Source organism: Physella acuta, unplaced genomic scaffold, assembly GCF_028476545.2.
Source record: "Physella acuta isolate Inbredline_101_S28 unplaced genomic scaffold, ASM2847654v3 ptg001232l, whole genome shotgun sequence".
NCBI classification, from domain to species: Eukaryota; Metazoa; Mollusca; class Gastropoda; family Physidae; genus Physella; species Physella acuta.
Window position 1 is genome coordinate 159,033 of NW_026732748.1, and position 23,063 is coordinate 182,095.

Sequence of the window (23,063 nt, forward strand, 5' to 3'; positions counted from 1 at the left end):
ACTGTATATATAAAGTAATTATGTGTGAAGTTTTATGTATAACATTTTCTAATTCAGTTATTCGTAAGCAAATACATTATACAGTTGCCTTAAACTTAACACCCCTCTTGTCAAGTGGTACTACCATAGAGGTTTTTTAAACATTGCAATGCATCGTAATGGTTATTTTTAGAATGGCAAACTGATGCAGCTGTTAATACGTGTTGTAAACGTTGACACTACTAGACTAGTACAATAATGCTTAATTGCTGCATGAAAAGAAACCTTGTGATGAGCCGACCAAAAATATTTTTTTAACAAATATCATTGTTTAAAACTTTGAGTTTAAAAAGTTTCCAAAAAGGCGCCATTTTGCTGAAAATGGCCATAGGGGGAGCTCCTGCTCCCCCTGCTCCCCCCCCCCCCCCCCCCCCTGCGTACGCTACTGATGGTATCATGATTTAAATGGAAGTCTTCAAAAGTAAATAGACTAACTGTAATTTTAGCTTTTTACCATTTGATGAACAAGTAGATCAACCCGAGTAGCTTAGATATAGCTTCCTAGAAAAAAAACTGTACTTTGGAAATAAAAAACATTTTAGCCAAAAATAGAATAGAGTTTTCTGATAAAAACCTCATTTTAAAAAAAATTGCCAGTAGCGCACCCCCCCCCCCCCACCACCAGCTAGACACGGTAGCGCAGGGTCAGTTTGAGTTCATCTAAGCTTACGGTTGACCTATAGTATACTGCTGATGACATCACTAGCGGGTCACAGAGTTCACTTCATATAAGAAAACTAGCCGTCCCGGCCAGGCCCTGCTCTGGCTTCTGTGAAAAACCTTTCTGTTAAAGACCGTCACCTGTGTGTTTAGTAATCATCATAAACCCGGCATTGCCCACCCAAACCACAACCAACCAAAACCAAAACAACAAAACGCAAACATAACGCTAACACAATTACAAATACAAACGAAAACAAAAACCTAACAACAAACCCAACCACAACCACAAACACCGATACAAACACAAAGAAAAAACAAACAAAAAAGCAAACGAAAACAAAAACCTAACAACAAACCCCACGACAACCACAAACACCAATACCAACCAATCACAACAAAAAATAAACGAAAAAGCAAACGAAAACAAACCAAATCCAAACAAAACCAACCAAAAACACAAATACAAACCCAAAGAAAAAAACACAAACAAAAACTAAAAAAGAAAGAACAAAAACGAACCAAATCAAACCGCAACCACTAACGCAAACCCAACGGAATCGCCTGTTTTAGCTTAATAAACTACTATAGTACCCCAACTTATTCATAGTCTTTTGCACTCACTTAAACGAACGCGCCTGTTTCAATTTAATGAACAATTTTAATACTCCAAGCTTATCCGTAAAATACCTACAACATTTGCACTTGATCAATCCCCGCTAATTATGTAATTATTTTTTTTGCAACACCAAAACAAAGTAATAAAAAGTAAATTCTTTTCCACTAATGCAATCGTTTTATATAGGGAAGTAATTGTGTTTTCCTAATTTATCAAAGGGAAGTAAGTGCTATAGGACTAAATAAAGACATAATTAGAATTTTTGTAAAAGATGATATTTTTTTAAAAAACTTGTGTTTAATGAACATGCCTACAATTATTACTATCAGTTTGAAAAATGAAAATTATTTCCCAACACTTTCAATAGTAATTTTTAAACTCATAAATTTAGACAAATGCGCACGATAATAGTCTAACACTTTAATCCATCAAAGTATGTCAACGACAAACATATTTATTTTTACATACAGAATTGAACTTTATATATTAGATATAAAGTGTCGCTCACTATATTGATCTAGAAATCGGTGGAGAAACTTACACCCTGCTATTACAACTAAAAGGCAGGAGATCGATATGCCCCCTTTGTGGCACGACCAAACATGGACCGGCCGCATGCCGAAGCCCCTATGTAAGGGAGAGAGACAATATAAATATAGACAACGATGGAAATTATTACGACAATGATCTACTTATTGACGACAGCGAAGATGTGTCTGACGACGCCGCTGAAATTGAACCAGCCCAAGAACCAGCTACAACTACAGCCCCTACCACAGAAGGTGAATGGACAAAAGTTCAGGGAAAAAGAAATAATCTTTCACGGAAAAAAAAGAAAGATAGTTTACGAAGCAAAGAAAACGAACACATCATTGAAACCGACACCATACAGAGCCCTACACGACCAACCCCAACACGCCCAACCGCAAAAGACAGGACCACAACAAAAAGGAAAACTTTCACACCCCCTCCACTAATCCCAAAACAGACTAAGGCGGACCAGGTTTTAAAGGCAGTGTAAGTAACCTCACAATTATAACCCTCAACATACAAAGTACAAGATACAAAGACAAGTTTTTAAGACAATTAATCGACAAACATAAACCTGACTTCATTTTATTACAAGAAACTAATTTCAAAAATAAATACACAGCAGACAAATTCACTCACAACTTAGGGTTAACTCAAGCACACCACAGCTACAGTTCACTAATCACGGGAAGCGGGTCAACAATTTTTAACACATCAAACAAGTTCAACATAACAGACACGCACGCCGACTCTGAGGGAAAATTAGCAATAGTTACAATCGAGGGACAAGAGAGAAAACTAAGCATAGTCAATGTACACGGACCACATAGACCAAAAGACAGTAAATTTTATGAAAACCTGGAACATTTATTAACTAACAGATACAACCAACATGACATCATTTTGGCCGGGGACTTCAATTTCGTGGAAGACAGATTAGACATTTTAGGACCAAAAGACATAATTCGAAACCGTTTAACCGCAGACAAACCACACGCCAACTCAATCAACAACATTAAAACATATTTCAATTTAGTCGACACATACAGAGCGCAATATCCACACACCATACAAACCACCCACGGAAGTAACACATCTGGGAATAGATTCCGTCTAGACAGAATTTACGCCCCATCGAACATGAAAATCAACAAAGTAGAACACCTATTCTCAACACTACAGTTTAGCGACCATACAGCAGTTCTGACAACTTTAAAAAACGAACAAATACAAAACAAACCAAAACACAACACAACACATATTGGAAATTCAATAATACACTCTTACTAGACGAGCGCTACATTAACACTATAAAAGACTAAATAAAATTTTACACGCAGTCATCACCAAAATTTAACAAAATCCAACATTGGGAAGATTTAAAACAAGACATTAAGCGGGTATCTATCCAATATGCATGTAGCATTAATAGCGTAAGGGCCCACATAGAAACTAAATTAGAAAAACAACTAAATATACTGAAAGGAATCAACACCAACAAAGAACAAATAGACGCAACAGAAACAGAACTTTCTAAAATACAAGAGCACAAATATAAAGGGGCGCAAATTAGAAGTAGAATCGAACAAACAGGCTCGAAAAATCCCACACACCACACCTTAATTTTAGAACAAAGCTTTCAGAGGGCAAAACAAATCACACATCTCATAGATAACAACAACCAAGAGACGACTGACCCTGAAAAAATTCAATCAATATTTAGAGACTATTATACGCAACTATATAAGTTCGAAGAGACAAACATAGACATACAAGACAAATTCTTTAAGTTTATTAAACCATTACATGACAGCGACAAAGTTAATATTGACACCCCCTTTCAGCCAGTCGACATAACCAAAGCCATACTGAAATTAAATTCAAATAAATCGCCAGGGCCGGACGGCCTGACAAGCGAATTTTTTAAAGCCTTTTCAACCGACCTTATTTCTCTCCTTTTAGCTACCTTTAGAGAAATGTTTCTGCTAGAACAATGCCACGAAAATTTCAACAGATCATACATAACATTAATACGCAAACCCAAAACCGATCCTAAACTAACCAAAACTATAGACCTATTTCTCTCCTAAACACTGATTACAAAATCCTATCCAAAGCTCTAGTCTCCAAAATTGAACCGCACTTGCATAAAATTATAAATGTAGACCAACAATGCAACATCACAGGTAGGAACATACAAAATCCCAATCACTTAATTAGAGACATCATCCACTACACACACGAGAAAAACACACAAGCATGCATACTCAGTTTAGATCAAGAAAAAGCCTTCGACCGGGTAGCTCACAAATACCTTCACAAAATCTTAGAAGCAAACAATTTAGGACAATACTTTACGACATGGATAAAAATAATCTATTTTAATGCACATAGTCACTTACTGATAAACCATAACGTTTCCCAACCCTTTAGAATAAATAAATCAGTAAGACAAGGCTTTCCCCTATCTCCAATCCTTTATATACTAACACTCGAACCCTTTTTAGAATGCATTAGAAACACTAGAGACATTAGAGGAATCGACATCCCAAATCAATTAAACAAAAAAATTCTAGCGTACGCTAATGATACAGCTTTTACGCTCCAAACCGAAAAATCTATCATACTAATAACAGACACTTTCCTTGACTTTGGGCTGGGTAGCGGGTCAAAAATTAACCTAATGAAAACTAAAATTATGGGACTTGGACGGTGGATCAACAAACCCAATTACCCACTAAACATGCTAGGTACCAACAAACTAAAACTTTACGGCATAACCCACTATAGTAACCCACACACCAACAACGATGATGAATGGAAACAAGTCTTAAGCAAAATCCAAAACACCATAGCACTTTATAAATTTAGCTCAACAACAATTTTTGCTAGGTCATCTATAATTAATAGGTATGTCATCCCAAAAATCACCTATATAGCCACGGCTAAAACAATCCCAAAGCCAACAATTAAACATCTGAATAAAATCATTAGAGAGTACATATTTCAGACCACAATTTCAAACATTAGCCACAACACTTTAGTATAAAACAAACTTCATGGAGGAATAAACCTGCACGATATACAGACCAAAATCAATACATTCAGACTAACACACATTAGCAGAATAATTAGCCAACCAAACTTTCACCCTCTAGCTCACTACTATATAGGCATTCAGCTAAACAAACTTACAAAAATCAACAATACAACCCCACATTACATAGGAGGAAAACACAGTCCCTTTTACACAGAATGTTTACAAATATTAAAAAACAACGAAAAACTTGTTCACAAACAGTCACAAAACATTTACAAAAAGTTAGTGCAAAAGCTCTCAACTCCACTATACAACAGAATTCAATGGTGTAGGAAATACGCTCTAACAGACACAATGGACACCTTCAGAAACCTACACCTCAAAACCATCAAACCCAAAACCAGGGAAAAAACTTACAGACTCATCTACAATTCAACACCCCTAGCAAAACAACAGAAACCATTTTGCCCACTATGCAGACAAAACACACCCGAAACCGAAACGCACATCTATTTAGAATGCCCCACCATACAAAACATGAAAAAGACGCTAGAAAACTAAATAATAAAAAACGAGACCTACAATATCGATATAGTCATAACTCTAAACAAAATCCCAATACAAAGAGATAGGACGGACCTAGAGCAAAAAGCAAGGACGGTAGCTATATATAGACAGACTATTTGGAACAGCAGAATAAAAGCAAAACACGACAAGGTACAGTTCACGGGACACGTACTAGACTTGACTTATCGTAGACGACTCGACAATGACAGCACTCAAACACATATACCATAATTAACAACACCAAAACGTAAAGAACATATTACACTGCTTTTGCCACCTGGAACGCCTAATCGAACTGACACATCCCCCTTTCATCACACCCTCTCCGCCCCCGCCCCTAAACCTCATGATCCCAATATCAAATTTCCCCTAAAAACTGCATCCCCTCGTCCCCATCACCACCACCCCTGTGATGAAGTACTATGTTAAACAGTGACAATGATGTATTATCCAAATACATTTCTAACAACATCAATGTAACTCCCACCCCTCAACCCCCATGTCCCCACTTTGTGTCGCATCATTTATCATTTGGCATTTCATTTTCCTATTGTTGCTTTTTGTGTATTGTTTAATTTATAAAGCTTACAAACATTGTAAAGCTATCATTTGTTACTATATTACTATTATCATATATGTAAGGTACTTTGGTCCACAACGTACAAATGACCCCAATGACCCGTACTCCTTTTGTATTCATTGTATTATCACCAAATTAACACTTACAGTTGTTTCGTTAACTTTACTAACTCTTTTATGTGAACACCAATTTTTTTAATCTATAAAACTCCACTGTATCCCTACACGTGATAGCTACACGCCTACCCACCCCTAACCTGTCGGTACTAAACATTCATCTAAACATAAACACCGACTTGAACATACCAACCTTTCACCCTCCCACTAATTCGCTCACACAGCAATCTGTTCGTCAAACCCTCAGACATGAAAACACCACTTTCCCTTTAACTGTTCCAACGACCCCACCACCCACCCCAACATCAATTTTGAATATCTATTCATTTACTTTTTAAAGTTCTAAATCTTGTTTCTTTCCCCTCATTTTTTTTTACACAGCAACCTTTTGAAAACTCAATGCGACCAGTACATAAATAAACACTCTTTTAACTAGTCAACTAAATTTGTTTCCCTACATTGAAAATGCTCCACTGGCCCTTTGTCATTCTCGGAAAAATATCCTTTCCACTCCCCACCCAGACTTCTGACACGTTTATTTGACCTTCACCCCTTTTACTGCCATCTTTTATAATTTTTGTTATAATCATATACATGACATCATGTAAATATTCATTATGTACATGTTCAAAACCTTTCGTTTTCATTTGAAACTATGTAAAAAATGTGATGTTGATGTACTTGTTTTAATTGCAAATAAAAGTATTAAGAAAAAAAAAAAAAAAGGTCGCTCAACGCGTCGCTTGCTTGCTAACCTAATTCTCTGTGAATATCAAGTGTGCTGACATATATTTTACAGTGAGGAAAGAAATATTAATTACTAGCGTACCCGTACCCCGCGCAGATAGAAGTAAGTCTGACGGATAATATAAGACTATTAATACGGGTTTCATCAATGCTTTACCAATCCTATGTTCTTAAGACGCGTGACCTTGTTTTCTAAAACTGAGTTATTTGAATGTAAACAATGCCTGCGCTTGGATCATAAATATCGGGACACTGGTTTAGTGTACGTTAAGCACTCAGCGAAATAATGCGGTAAAACACACTTCGGTGACCACCCATGTGTCAAGGATGTAGAGGGGCGCTCTCGGGAGCCCCCAGTTACACTACCGCAGAGTTGCCGCGTACGGTCCCTGGCTACTTAAAACTAACATAGGCGCCATAATGCTCATATGATAACCCAGGGTGCCAAATAGCATCCTGTTAACAATGTGACACAAATGAACAAGATTTTTTCTTTAACACGAAAAAAAATATTATTTGACGTTTTAAACATCAGTGTGACTGATGCAATATGTTAGCGTTACTAATGGTCTATTATTAGATGCTTGATCTCAATTTCTGATTGGATCGTCTAAAAATAGATGCTTATTGCATCATTCGCAAAGTGACGAAACTGTATGGATTTTTTTAAGGACAAAAAGAAACATCCCATATAATAATCTAAACTAGGTTAATTTTTCTGATTATTAAAGTTAAGCGTATTACATAGCCCTCAGTGGGCCATCTGAGCTTTTGGGGGCCAAAACTGAAATTTGTCTTCGCAGCCAAATCACACCATACCAGGGCAACTGATTAAATTTATTGAGCGACTATAACGCCCCATCTTATCCATTGTCTATCACACTGTTTAGACCGAACGTAGTCACCATAGCGCTCACGGGAAAGACCAGGGCGCCAAAATCGCATCCTTAACGGCGATCGGATGAACTGTGTAAAACTGCAATTGACTTTTATTTTTATATACCGTATATAGAGAAAAATCGCACCCTCCTATGGCACCGACCTTGCGAAATTAAAAAAAAAATATTGTTTTACAGAAACCTCCGTTGGAGTGTTCTTATCAGCTCCCCAAAGTTTCATAGCACTCTGATGAACGGTGTTAGATTGTATTCGACTTTAATTTTTATATATCGTATATAGAGACAAATCGCACCCTCCCGTGGCACTGCCCTTACGAATTAAGATTATTTAAGATTTATCAGAACCCTTCCCTGGAGTGTTCTAATCAACTCCCCAAAGTGTGATATCGATCTTATGAATGGTGTGAAACTGCAATCGACTTTTAATTTGTATGTACTATATATAGAGAAAAATCGAACCCTCCCGGGGCTCCGCCCTTGCGAAATTAAAAAAGATTTTTTTGCAGAAACCTTCCCTGTCATGTTCATATCAACTACACACAGTTTAACGGCGATCGGGTGAACGGTGTAAAATTTCAATCGACTTTTATTTTTATATACCGTATAGAGAAAAAACGAAACGCGCACTACCGGGGCGAAATTGAAATATTTTTTTTTTCGCAGTAAACTCCCCAGGAGTATCCTCAACAACTTCCCAAAGTTTCACGGCGATGTGATAAGAGGTGCGGTAATGCACACAGACACACATACATTGCTTTATATATATATATATATATATATATATATATATATATATATATATATATATATATTTATTTGGAATTTTAAAATATTCAAACATTATTTTAAAAAAGTTATATATCAGTTACATCAACAGTATAATATATTAAGGCTCACTCTCTCTTGCAGCGGCTGTCCCGAGCGCCATCACTAAGGCGGTGCCAAAAGAGGTAAAAAAATATTTAAAAGCTCATTTAAATTTTAAGCTAAAGTATTGAATTATTATACACAGTCAAAGTGGTAACAAAGTAAAAGCTAGTGACTGGTTAAAAAAGCGCCACCAACCTGTTCAACTGGGTAAGGACGTTTTTTCCCACTAACATGAATAAATATAATATAAATGGGAGGTGGTCACAAAATTGAAACTTCATGCCTGGTGCCCGATATGGGTCGCTACGCCTCTGCTCTCTTGCAATACAAACACATACAAAACGACCAAATTTTCAGAAAAAAAATTCAACTTTATTATGAAAAAAGTTTTGATTTTAATGAAGTTTTAACAAGGTTATCAAAGGAAGTAGAAAACAAATGATATAGATTTAATTTAAATTAATTGCAAAAATGAAATCATGCACAACATGGATGATATTCATAACTTACACAGATCATGCACAAATTTCACTAATACTAATAGTAATAAGAAGGAATCTTTTTCAAATGGAAATTGTGAAGCACAAAAAAAATTCAGATCTTTTTGGACATAACTTTAAGTAAACTTGTTAAGACACACACAGCAGTCTTTTTTTTTTTTGGAAAAAAATGTCAATTACAGTTTTCTCTAAGGAAAAGATTTCCTCTGCTTTAAAACATCAAATTTTATATTCTCAAATGTATAAAAATCATTGTTTATCTGTTTTTTTTGTGTGTTTTAATTTATTTCAAGTTTAAAGTCTCATAAGAAATCAAGATTTGTGTTTACACATTAAGAACATAAATTTGACCTCTCTTAAATAATTTGCTTGATAAAAGCTAACTTTATTATGAACAATGTTATACTCATGTTGTCTCTATTGCTTAGGGGTCATCCATGTATGAAGTCAGCACAAGGGGTGGGGGGTGGGGAGAGACAAAAAAATTGACTAGGTCGGCATGTTGAACTTAACGTTGAAGTAGTCGAAGTATGTGTCAGTTTTTAGGTATTTAAATAGTCAATTGGTAGTGACTTTTGCAAGATATACTAAATTTTTGTAGATGTCCACAAAGGGAGGAGTCGGGGGGGGGGGGGGCATCATAAAGGGCTGACCCCTTGCATCATTTTACAGTATAGAAATATAATTTAATCAATTTTAAATGAATTTGTTTACACATACTTTATTTGTAAATGTTTAATTTGACCTACTTCTGAATCAATTATTGATGGCATTTTAAAGTAATTATCAACAGAAACTTTCTATTACACAAATCACTCTCATGCAACCTCTGCCGTATAACTTGCTTTGTGTTGATAAAGATTACTCCTTGTAGCAAAACTTTTAATAGCATAAATCACTCATGTGATTTAGTTTTTATTTTAAGAAAACTCTTGATAACGCACATCACACTTATATGGTGCTATTCCATAATAGCTTCATGTTGATTTTTGGTAAATCCTTGTAGCAAACTTTCTATGACACACATAACACTTATGTGACCTTTAGTGCTGAATGAATTGTTTTACTTTTATGTCGATTTAGGTTAAACTTGGTGGTAAACTTTTTATGACAGACATCACACTCATATAACTTTCGTGCTGAATGAATTGCTTTATGTTTATTTAGGTTAACCTTGGTGGTAAACTTTTTATGACAAACATCACACTCATATAACTTTCGTGCTGAATGAATTGCTTTATGTTGATTTAGAGTAGAACTGGTAATAAACTTTTTATGGCACACATCACATTCATGTATCCTCTCTCCTGAATGAATAGCTTTATGTTGATTTAGGTTACCCCTGGTAATAAACTTTTTATGACAAACATCACATTCATGTAGCCTCTCTCCTGAATGAATAGCTTTATGTTGATTTAGATTCCAATTCGAAGTAAATTTTTTATGACATATATCACACTCTGGTAAATTTTCAGTGGAATGAATTAATTTATGTAGCCTTAGGTAGGACTTTCTAGAAAACTTTTTATGACAAACATCACATTCATGTAAACTCTCTATTGAATGAATAGCTTCATGGTGATTTAGGTTAGTCCTTGTTGCAAATTTTTTATGACATACATCACACTCATGTTTCTTTTCTGCTGAATGAATTGCTCTGTGTTCCATTAGGTAAGACTTTCTAGAAAACCTTTTATGACACACATCACATTCATGTAGCTTTTCATCTGAATGAACTGTTTTATGTAGATTTCGGTTACCCTTGGTGGTAAACTTTGTATGACAGACATCACACTCATATAACTTTTCTGCTGAATGAATTGCTTTATGTTGAATTAGAGTAGAACTGGTATTTAACTTTTTATGGCACATATCACATTCATGTACACTCTCTCCTGAATGAATAGCTTTATGATGATTTACATGACTCTTTGAAACAAATTTTTTATGATGTACATCACGCTCTTGTATCTTTTCATTGGAATGAATTAATTTATGTAGCCTTAGGTAGGACTTTCTAGAAAACTTTTTACAACACACATCACATTCATGTAGCCCCTCTCCTGAATGAATAGCTTTATGGTGATTTAGGTTAGTCCTTATTGCAAATTTTTTATGACATACATCACACTCATGAGACCTTTCAGCTGAATGAATTGCTCTGTGTTGCTTGAGGTAAGACTTTCTAGAAAACCTTTTATGACACACATCACATTCATGAAGCTTTTCTTCTAAATGAACTGTTTTATGTATATTTCGGTTACCCTTGGTAGTAAATGTTTTATGGCACACATCACACTCGTGTGACTTTTCTGCTGAATGAATTATTTTATGTTTAATTAGAGTAGAACTGGTAGTAAACTTTTCAGTGGAATGAAGTAATTTATGTAGCTTTAGTGAGGACTTTCTAGAAAACTTTTTATGACACACATCACACTCATGAGACTTTTCGGCTGAATGAATTGCTCCGTGTTGGTTTAGGGAGGACTTTCTAGAAAACCTTTTACGACATGCATCACATTCATGTAGCTTTTGTCCTGAATGAATTGCTTTATGTTGATTTAGATTACTCTTTGAAGTAAATAGTTTATGACATACATCACACTCATGTGACTTTTCTGGTGAATGAATTACTTTATGTTTAATAAGGTTGGTCCTGTAAATAAATTTTTTATGACATACATCACATTCATGTAGCCCCTCTCCTGAATGAATTGCTTTATGTTGATTTAGATACCTCTTTGAAGCAAATTTTTTATCACATACATCACACTTGTGTGACTTTTCCGCTGAATGAATAGCTATATGTTGATTTAGATTACCTCTTGTAGTAAATTTTTTATGACAGACTCCACATTCTTGTAACCTTTCTCCTAAATGAATTGCTTTATTATGTTGTTTTAGATATGTCCTAGTAGCAAACTTTTTATCACACATATTAAAGTCATGTGACTTATCTGCTGAGTGAGTAGCTTTATGTTTATTTAGGTTACTTCTTCTAGTAAACTTTATATGACAAATATCACACTCATGTAGCCTCTGTCCTGAATGAATTGCTTTATGTTGATTTAGATTCCTCTTTGAACCTAACATTTTATTGTTCGCATCACACTTTTTTGCTCTCACTATTTTGTGAAATTGTCCATGTTGGTTGAGTTTACTATTTAAGGGAAACCTTTGATCACACAGGTAACACCCACATAGCCTCTCTCCTGAATGAATAGATTTATGTTGATTTCGTTTACTTCTTGTAGCAAACTTTTTATGACACAAATTACACTCATATGACCTCACACTTGTGTGTGATTCTTTACATTTTACTAGAAGAGTTTTAAACATTGAAGATTTTAAGTTTTTCTTCTTACACTGCTTTAATAATTCAACCTGATTTGATGTTGGATTTTCATTGTTGTTTATCTGAATATTATTAAGCTCTGGTAAATCAGTTGATATCTCTATCTTTATATTAGAAATATTGTCAGTAAGAGCAGCAGGTTTTATATCTTCAAAAACTGAAAATAAATCAAGTCTATCTGGTTTGTTGTCTACATGTGTTGTAAATTCTGATAATAAATTATGATTTTTGTTTTCACATGTAGACAATACATTTGCTTTTGTGTCATCAATTTCTGTAAACTCCTCTTGTTTTATGTATTCAGATGAAATTATATTGACAGTATATGGCTGGTTGTCCACATGTAGTTCTTGCTTGATCGCTAAAACACTTGGTAATACTTCTATATCAGCTTCTCTTTTTTTTCTATCCTTTAGCTCCATAACTAAATAATCAAATTTAAAAAAAAAATAATATTTTCAGAAATAATCAAGAAATATAAATAAAAATGTTCTTTAAAAAACATGAAAGCTGACTTATGCGGGTATGCATATTCTTTTCACAATCAGCCTAACATAACACCTATGTCAAACACCATTACAATGGAGGCTTTTTGTGTCAAAAATATTATGAGTAGTCACACACTACTAGTTTTTCCTCAGAGTTACTGAAGAGTTACCTATTTAGTCCACTGCCTGGCCTCTAGGGTGGTGCTGTGATCTCATCTTTACACAAGTGCTTTACTTATAGTTTTCCATTAGGGTCCTATTTTGGATATAATAAAAATGGCTGAATAATTAAAACACGACACTATTTTCTATATTCTATGCACGATTTTATACAATACATGATATTCCACTCAGGTATTTTGTTTTGTTTTTAATTTAGAAAAAAAAGTATAACATCAACCAGCTATGATGGAAGATTGTAGGAAAAAAAACACAGAAAAAAATCACAGAAAAAAAAGTCACAGGAAAAAAAGTCACAAATATATATTTGCATGATATTTGTTATTACTTTTATGTATTAAATATTTAGAGAGTGCAAATTAACTTAGGATTAATTAAATGTAATGTAATGTGTGTAGACTGTATACGCATAGTAATTTTTATAATTCATCTAAAAATATTTAGTATGAAGTATGTAGATTGTAATTATGTCAAACTTAAGATTAGTAGCATTTAATAGAATGCTCCAAAGTCCACGGTTTTCATGTTGTTTTTTATTTTAAATACCAACATTAAATTACTGTGAAATGGTAAGTTCATCTGACTTGCTGCCCTCAACTCTTGGCAACAATAGTTATGTTTAGTTCAACCTCCTTTACTGCCCACATTTATCACGCTCATTACATAACAAAACTTAGGATCAAAACAGAAAGCCAACAAGCTTCAAAGGCTGTCATTGACGCATAATGTCAAAAACATAAAATATGTTCGGACAATGCCTACTGAGCAGAGGCCGACCAGAGAATAGCCTACGGCAAAATTTGCCTAAATTTCTTTTATAATTAACTTTTCTACCGTGTATTTAACTAAATACGTAACAAAAGTTGAGATTGTTGTGTAAATTATCTTAGAGTATTTTTACTTACAATTGTTATAAACCATAATGCTTTTAACGTCTATTAATAATTTATGCTGTCAAAAAATACAACCCACAACAATAAACATACAAAATTTCACAATTCTTAACAAATAAATAAAAAATTTCTAAAAAGATGTTGTGACTTTTTTCTGTGACTTTATTTCTGTGACTTTTTTTCCGATAAAATTTTTCCACTGTGACTTTTTTCTGTGACATTTTTTCCTAGCAAAAACTGTGACTTTTTTCTGTGTTTTTTTTTCCTGTGACTTTTTTCCGTTCACCTGATGGACACCTGACTTAATGTAAGGAAAGTAAAGATGGCTACACACAGAACAAACCAGACTATTTCTTTATTTGTTGAGCACACATGGATAGATTCAGATGAACACAATGTCATCTGCAGTATTAATATGTTAAGTCTGAAATCTTATTTTACTCCAAGTTTTTTATGGATGGCACTTATTGACACAGAACCAAACAACCCCGAATTACTATTATCATATTGTTTCAAAAATAAAAATATAAAGTATGGGCATTATCATTAACTGAGAAGTCTACATATTTAAAAAAAAAAGATGAATTTGAGCAAAGGGTCTCTTTATTCTCTATATTTTATATGGGTTCTGAGTAAAATGAAATTAGTTTTCTACTTCGATCCATCTATTGCATTTATTCATGAGTCTAAACAGCAGTTATGCCTACTTTAGTTTTGCATAGCATTCTATTAATTAACACTGGTATAAAAAATGGCAGATTCTAGCTAGAAGAAAATGTGCATGCTAAATGTTCGTTGTTCAGGCCTATGAGTTGTCCTGAAGGGATTAACATGATAAAAATTAGGCCTAGCAGATGGGAATATTAAATATGCTATTAAAAATATTTTTTTATACTTTACTTACAGTTACAGACTAGATCAGTAGATCTCTTTACTAGTTCTAGATAAACTAGATTCTATCCCCCTGATGATCTACCCAAAGCGTAAATGCTCAACCACATGATACAGTTAGTTTTGTTAGAAGAATAAGGCTAAAAGAGTAATATGAGCCCATTGCGCAACTACTTAGGTTAGTTTAAACCCACTGCACAGCTCTTAAGGGTAATTTCAGCCCATGTATAGCCTTTTTAGGTCATTGCATTTTTTGCGTCTTCTGACGACCAGCCTAGGCTAGAGGGCAAAAGCTTTTTCCGACTAGTCACTTCATTTTTTATTTTATCTCAGGTCAGAAATAGTTTAATTAATTTTTAATGATGGAAGGCCTTTTGTCAAACTCATCCACTAACATCACATACTCAACCAACATACATAATAATTAATAACATAGTGAAATTCTCACTTACATGACAGTAGCTAGCAGCAGTGCCAGTTAGCAGCACTTGAAATTTTTTTGGGGGGGGGGGGGTAGACTTTTTTCGGGGGGCGGACACTGTTAAAATTAAAAGTATATATTTTCTATATAAATTATATAAGTTTTATTTCGTTCGGGGGGCGGTTAAAAATTTTCTTGGGGGGGGGGGGGGGTGTGGGAGGGGGGGGGGTGCTTTGCCCCCCAAAGAGATGCCTGGAAGAAACTCTGCTAGCACTACACCTACTAGCAGTGGACTCAAGCACTCCTCCATTTTCAGACTCAGTTGACAGTTGTTTTGTTCAGTGTGTGAGTTCAAGAGTTGCGTTGCTTAATTTATTAATTATTATTTTAATTTCAAAATTTGTGTGGCTATGCCTTGCCCCTTCAATTAGATCTAGATTCTAGTAGATCTAGATCTATGTTTGGTAATCTATTATTTAGGTACATAAAATCGGCCGAGGCTAGTAATGTGAAAAAAAGGTGACTCATCAAATGTTTGTAATAATTTCACATTTTTAGAAAGATTTAAGTAGTAAAAGTTACAGAAATGTTTCAACCCTTCATTCATGTAGGGCCTACCTGTTTATAAACAATTGTATTAAAACTTTTCAGTAATAAATAAAGATTAGCGATGTTTTCATCAGATGCAACTAAGCTCATTTACTTTAGAAGTTTAGAAGCCATCCTGTTTAAGTTTTTTGGTAACATTTTATGATTTTAGCTAGAAATTCAGGGGAAACCACTCTTACTTGCATGTGGCCTCTTTTTTATATTTTATTATATTTATATAGCAAATCTTGCTCGCAACCAAGGCTGTTTAATATTGATAATATTAATAATTAATTATAATAATAATAATAACAATTAATTAATTATTAAATTAATGGAGTTTATGGATGGAGCCACCTTTCTCGCCATTCAGACTAGCCTCGGCCGACTTTACGATAAATTACCCTATGTTTTAAATATAATACAGGCCTAGAATCTAGATCCAGATCGAGATTTAGATTAGATTTTTAGATCTAGAAAAAAAAAAAAATCACAAACCCTTGATTTCCAATGTAAAGTGTTGCTCGTTTGTCCAACACGTGCGAAATGTCACATGTGTTTACAAAAATAAGATCAACCAAAATCAACCCAGCTGGGGCTTTGTATAGCTACTCGATTATTTTAACTAGATCTATATAATATAGACATTCAGACACGATTTTGGACACGATACGATGTTTCAACTGCAATTTTAAGGTGCGTTGTAGGCTGAGGTGTGACGTCATTTTAGGGGCGGGGGTCTGGCTTTTTGTGACAATGTGTGACGAAGGGGGGGGGGGGGGGGAGAAATCGTCAAAAAAAAGCATGACGTCATTTATGGATGACCCCTAACATAGACAGCTGTCTACGTTTTGTCTTCTATGACATACTACTTTCAGAAAATACATTGATAAAATCGCTTCGCTGGTTTGATTCGATGGTTTATTTTTAGAACAATGTTGTCTTTCTTTATTCTAAGATGAAAATCGCGATAGGTAGACGTAAAGAGGATTGCTGATTGGATGATATATTTTTAATCAGTTTGTTGAGACAGTGTACATTACTTAAAATACGGAGTGTATGATCACTTTCTTAACTCCACCTCCTAGTTACAAAAATTCTCCCCCACCTCCCAGTGTGTGTGATGTCTTTTATATTTATGGACGACCTCATACGTACCTCAAACGTATTTTTTAAAATATATTTTTTGTCAATAACTCATGATTCTAAGATTGTGAATATCAAGTTTGCTGGCATACCTTTTACAGTAAAGAAGTATTGATTATTTATTTGGAATTTTAAAATATTGAAACATTAATTTCAAAAGTTATATCAGTTACATCACCAGTATAATATTAAAGCTCACTCTCTCGCAGTGGCGTAGCTAGGGCAGGGCAGATGGAGCGGCCGCCCCGAGCGCCATCACTAAGGGGGTGCTAAAAAAAGAGGTAAAAAAAATATTTTAAATCTCAATTTAACATGAGGTAATGAATTATTACATAGAGTCAAAGTGTGGCACCGAAGCAAAAACTAGTGATTGGTAAAAAGCGCCACCAACCTTTTCAACTGGGGAAGGGCGTTTTTTTCACCAACATGAATAAAAATATTATAAATAAATGGGAGGTGGGCACAAAATTGATACTTCAAGCTGGGTGCCAGAAATGGGTCGCTACGCCTCTCTAGCAGTACAGACATATACAAACTTACCAACTTTTCAGAAAAAAACACAATTAAACTATATTATGTAAAAAGTTTTAATTTTAATGAAGTTTTAACAAGATTGTCAAAGGAAGTAGAAAACAAAAATTCTGGATTTAAATAAAACGATTGCAAAAATGAAATAATTCACAACATGGATAATACTCATAATTAATACTACACGCAGATCATGCAAATTTCACTAATACTAATAGTAATAAAAAAAGGAATCTTTTTCAAATGGACATGGTGAAGAAGAAAAAAAAAGCAGATTTTTTTTGGAAATAACTTAAAAATGACCTCTCTTCTGAATGAATTATTTTTAAATGTTACAGGACTTTTTGAAGTAAACTTGCTAAGACACACAGAACAGTCTTTTTTTTTTTTTTTTGGAAAAAAAAAGTCCCATAATTTTCTCAAAGGAAAAGATTTTTTTGAGTTAAAACATCAGGTTTTATATTTTTAAAATGGATAAAATGCATTGTTTATCTGTTTTTTTTGGTGTGTTAATTTATTTCAAGTTTAAGGTCTCAGAAAGAAATCAAGATTTTTGTTTACACAAAAAGAACATAAATTTGACCTCTCTCTTGAATAATTTGCTTGATAAAAGCAAACTTTATTATGAAACACTTTATACTCATGTTGTCTGTATTGTTTAGGGGTTATCCATTTATGAAGTCCACACGGAGGGGGAGTCCAAAAAAATTGACTTTTGTGGACTGGGGAATTGGTTGGGTCCACGCAGAAGTCCACATGTTGAACTTAATGTTGAAGAACTAACATTTTAAAACAAACATATAACTGGTATCCTGCATGTAAAAAGTGAAATAAAACAACATTACTTGTGTTAAATAAAGAGACATCTTTAGATTCGACTTTTGATATTTAAGCCTAACAGCAATTATTGAAAATACTAAAGCCATATGCCAGTTTTTAGGTACACTATAGTAAATTGGTAGGATGTCCGGGGGGGGGGGGGGGAGGAAGAGGTTCATTGAAATTGGACGGAATATTTGTGGACGTCATAAATAGCATTTTACACTTTACAAATATAATTTAATCAATTTATGAATGAATTTGTTTATATATACTTTATTCTAACTGAATCAATTAATTGATGGCATTTTAGAGTCATTATTAAAAGAAACTTTCCTTGACACTAATCACACTCATGCAACCCTTGCTGTATACCTTGCTTTGTGCTGAAAAGATTACTCATGTAGCACACTTTAAGCAGCACAAATCACTCATGCGATGACATGAATTTTTTTATGTCGATTTAGTTTTTTTATTTTAAGAAAACCCTTGATGACGCACATCACACTTATATGGTACTTTTCTATAATGAATAGCTTCAAGTTGATTTTTAATAAATCCTTGTAGCAAACTTTTATGACACACATAACACTCATGTAACCTTTAGTTCTAAATGAATTGTTTTATGTTTATTTAGGTTACCCCTGTAGGTAAACTTTTTATGGCACACATCACACTCATATAACTTTTTTGCTGAATGAATTGTTTTATGTTGATTTAGGTTAAACTTGGTGGTAAACTTTTTATGACAAACATCACACTCATATAACTTTCGTGCTGAATGAATTGCTTTATGTGTAATTAGAGTAGAACTGGTAGTAAATCTTTTATGACACACATCACACTCATGTGATTTTTCTCCTGAATGAATTGTTTTATGTTGCTACAGATAAGCTCTTTTAGAAAACTTTTTATGACAAACATCACACTCATGCGACTTTTCTGCTGAATGAATTGCTTTATGTTTAATTCGAGTAGAACTGGTAGCAAACATTTTACAACACACTCACACTCATGTAGCCTCTCTTCTGAATGAATAGCTTTATGTTGATTTAGGTTAGTCCTTGTTGCAAATGTTTTATGACATTTATCACACTCATGAGACCTTTCAGCTGAATAAATTGCTCTGTGTTGCTTGAGGTAAGACTTTCTAGAAAATCTTTTATGACACACATCACATTCATGTAGCTTTTCTTCTAAATGAACAGAAGTTTTATGTAGATTTCGGTTACCCTTGGTAGTAAATTTTTTATCACACACATCACACTCGTGTGACTTTTCTGCTGAATGTATTGCTTTATGTTGAATTAGAGTAGAACTGGTATTTAACTTTTTATGGCACACATCAAATTCATGTAGCCTCTCTCCTGTATGTATAGCTTTATGTTGATTTAGATGACTCTTTGAGACAAATTTTTTACGACATATCACACTCTTGTAATTTTTATGGGAAATGAATTATTTGATGTTGATTTCGATTACCCTTAATGGTAAATTTTTTATGACACACAACACACTCATGTGATTTTTGTGCTGAATGAACTGTTTTATGTTTCTTTAGATAAGCTCTTTTCGAAAACATTTTATGACACATGTCTCATTCATGTAGCCTCTCTTGTGAATGAATAGTCTCATGTTGATTTAGTTTACTTCTTGTAGCAAAGTTTTTATGACACACATTACACTCATATGACCTCTCATCTGTGTGTGATTCTTTACATTTTACTAGAAGAGTTTTATGCATTGAAGATTTTAAGTTTTTCGTCTTACACTTCTTTAATAATTCAACTTGATTTGATATTGGATTTTCATTGTTGTTTATCAGAATATTCTTAAGCTCTGATAAATCAGTTGATATCTCTGTCTTTATATGAGAAATATTGTCAATAAGAGTTGTCTCTAGTGATAGGTTTAAACCTGCATTTAAACCATCAGGTTTTATATCTTCAAAAACTGAAAATAAATTGAGTGTATCACTATCTGGTTTATTGTCTACATTTGTTGTAAACTCTGATAATAAATTCTGATTTTTGTTTTCACATGTTGATAATACATTGGCTTTTGTGTCATTAATTTCTGTAAACTCCTCTTGTTTTATGTATTCAGCTGAAATTATATTGACAATATCTGGCTGGATATCCACAGGTAGCTCATGCTTGATCCCTAAAACACTTGGTAATGCTTCTACACCAGCATCTCTTTTTTTTCTATTCTTTAGCTCCATAACTAATAAATAAATAAATAATTTTTAAAAAAAATTGAAATATTTCCAGAAATAATCAAGAAACATAAATTAAAATGTTCTTCAAAAACATGAATGCTGACTTATGGAGCTAAACATCTGTCTACGTTTTGTCTTCTATGATATACTACTTTCAGAGAATAAATTGATAAAAATCGCATCGCGGGTTTGATTCGAGGGTTTATTTTTATGGACGATCTTTTACGTACCGCAAACATTTTTCCCAATAGTTATTGTTGATTCAAACATTATTTTTAAAAGTTATATCAGTTACATCAACAGTATAATATTAAGGCTCACTCTCTCTCGCAGCGGCTGTCCAAAGCGGCATCACTAAGGCGGTGCCAAAAGAGGTAAAAAAAATATTTAAAAGCTCATTTTAAGCAAAAATATTGAATTATTATACACTGTCAAAGTGGTACCAAAGCAAAAGCTAGTGACTGGTAAAAAAGCGTGACCAACCTTTTCAACTGGGTAAGGACATTTTTTCCCACTAACATGAATAAATATAATATAAATGGGAGGTGGTCACAAAATTGAAACTTCATGTCGGGTGTCCGATATGGGTCGCTACACCTAAGCTCTCTTGCAGTACAAACACATACAAAATTACCAACTTTTCAGGAAAAAAAACAAACTTTATTATGTAAAAAGTTTTGATTTTAATGAAGTTTAACAAGATTATCAAAGGAAGTAGAAAACAAATGGTCTAGATTTAATAATTTAAATGAATTGCAAAAATGAAATCATGCACAACATGGATGATATTCATAACTATACACACAGATCATGCAAAAATGTCACTAATAATCTCACTAAAACTAATAGTAATAAAAAGGAATTTTTTCAAATGCACATTGTGAAGCACAAAAAAATTCAATTTTTTTTGGACATAACTTAAGTAAACTTGCTAAGACACACACAGCAGTCTTTTTTTTTTTTTTTTGGAAAAAAAAATGTCAATTACAGTTTTCTCTAAGGAAAAGATTTCCTCTGCTTTAAAACATCAAATTTTATATTCTCAAATGGATAAAAAGCATTGTTTATCTGTTGTTTTTTTTTTGTGTTAATTTATTTCAAGTTTAAGATCTCATAAAGAAATTAAGATTTGTGTTTACACATTAAGAAAATAAATTTGACCTCTCTCTTGAATAATTTGCTTGTTATACTCATGTTGTCACTATTGCTTAGGGGTCATCCATGTATGAAGTCAGCACAAGGGGTGGGGGTGGGGGGGGGGGAGAGAGACAAAAAAAATGACCTCATCTACATGTTGAACTTAATATTGAAGTAGTCGAAGTATGTGTTGAACATTTTTAAGCAAACATGTAGTAATTCAACACACAGGGTAATTACACACTCACAAAATAAATTGTCTTTTTTTGTGAATTAATTTACACAAATCTAAATAATTTCATATATATATATATATATATATATATATATATATATATATATATATATATATATATATATATATATATATATTTATATGTTTAATTTGAACTACTTCTGAATCAATTATCAACAGAAACTTTCTATTACACTCATGTAACCTCTGCCGTATAACTTGCTTTGTGTTGATAAAGATTAATCCTTGTAGCAAACTTTTAATAGCACAAATCACTCATGTGATGCCATGGGTTTATGTCAATTTAGTTTTTTATTTTAAGAAAACCTTTGATGACGCACATCATACTTATATGGTGCTTTTCCATAATGAATAGCTTCATGTTGATTTTTGGAAAATCCTTGTAGCAAACTTTCTATGATACACACAACACTCATGTGACCTTTAGTGCTGAATGAATTGTTTTATGTTTATTTAGGTTACTCTTGGTGGTAATTTTTTTATGACACACATCACAATCATATGACTTTCGTGCTGCATGGATTGATTTATGTTTATTTAGGTTACCCTTGGTTGTAAACTTTTTATGACAAACATCACACTCATATAACTTTCGTGCTGAATGAATTGTTTTATGTCGATTTAGGTTAGCCTTGGTGGTAAACTTTTTATGACAAACATCACACTCATATAAGTTTCGTGCTGAATGAATTGCTTTATGTTTAATTAGAGTAGAACTGGTAATAAACTTTTTATGGCACACATCACATTCATGTTTCCTCTCTCCTGTATGAACAACTTTATGTTGATTTAGATGACTCTTTGAGACAAATTTTTTATGACATACATCACACTCCTGTAACTTTTCAGTGGAATGAATAAATTTATGTTGCTTTAGGTATGACGTTCTAGAAAATTTTTTACGACACACATCACATTCATGTAGCCACTCTTCTGAATGAACAGCTTTATGTTGATTTAGGTTACCACTGG

At 33.5% G+C, this 23,063-nt stretch overlaps 1 protein-coding gene across 1 annotated transcript; it reads right to left on the bottom strand.

The window, feature by feature from the left end:
* Window positions 1-10,129: 10,129 nt before the first annotated feature.
* On the bottom strand, window positions 10,130-13,234 carry LOC131957323 (zinc finger protein 595-like). The gene is made up of 3 exons (XM_059322056.1): window positions 13,182-13,234; window positions 10,628-12,947; window positions 10,130-10,217 (listed from the first exon to the last, which is right to left on the bottom strand). Exons 2-3 carry the CDS (start codon window positions 12,943-12,945, stop codon window positions 10,130-10,132), a joined length of 2,406 nt encoding a protein of 801 aa, XP_059178039.1. The 5' UTR covers window positions 12,946-12,947; window positions 13,182-13,234.
* Window positions 13,235-23,063: the final 9,829 nt, after the last annotated feature.

What these genes read in the sequence shown, in the direction of transcription:
- LOC131957323 (XM_059322056.1), bottom strand. Translation starts at nt 12,945, where the DNA reads ATGGAGCTAAAGGATAGAAAAAAAAGAGAAGCTGATATAGAAGTATTA. An exon ending in TCCACTGAAAATTTACCAGA is followed by an intron (nt 10,218 to 10,627) that starts GTGTGATATATG and finishes CAATTCATTCAG; the next exon opens with CACTAAAGGTCACATAAGTG.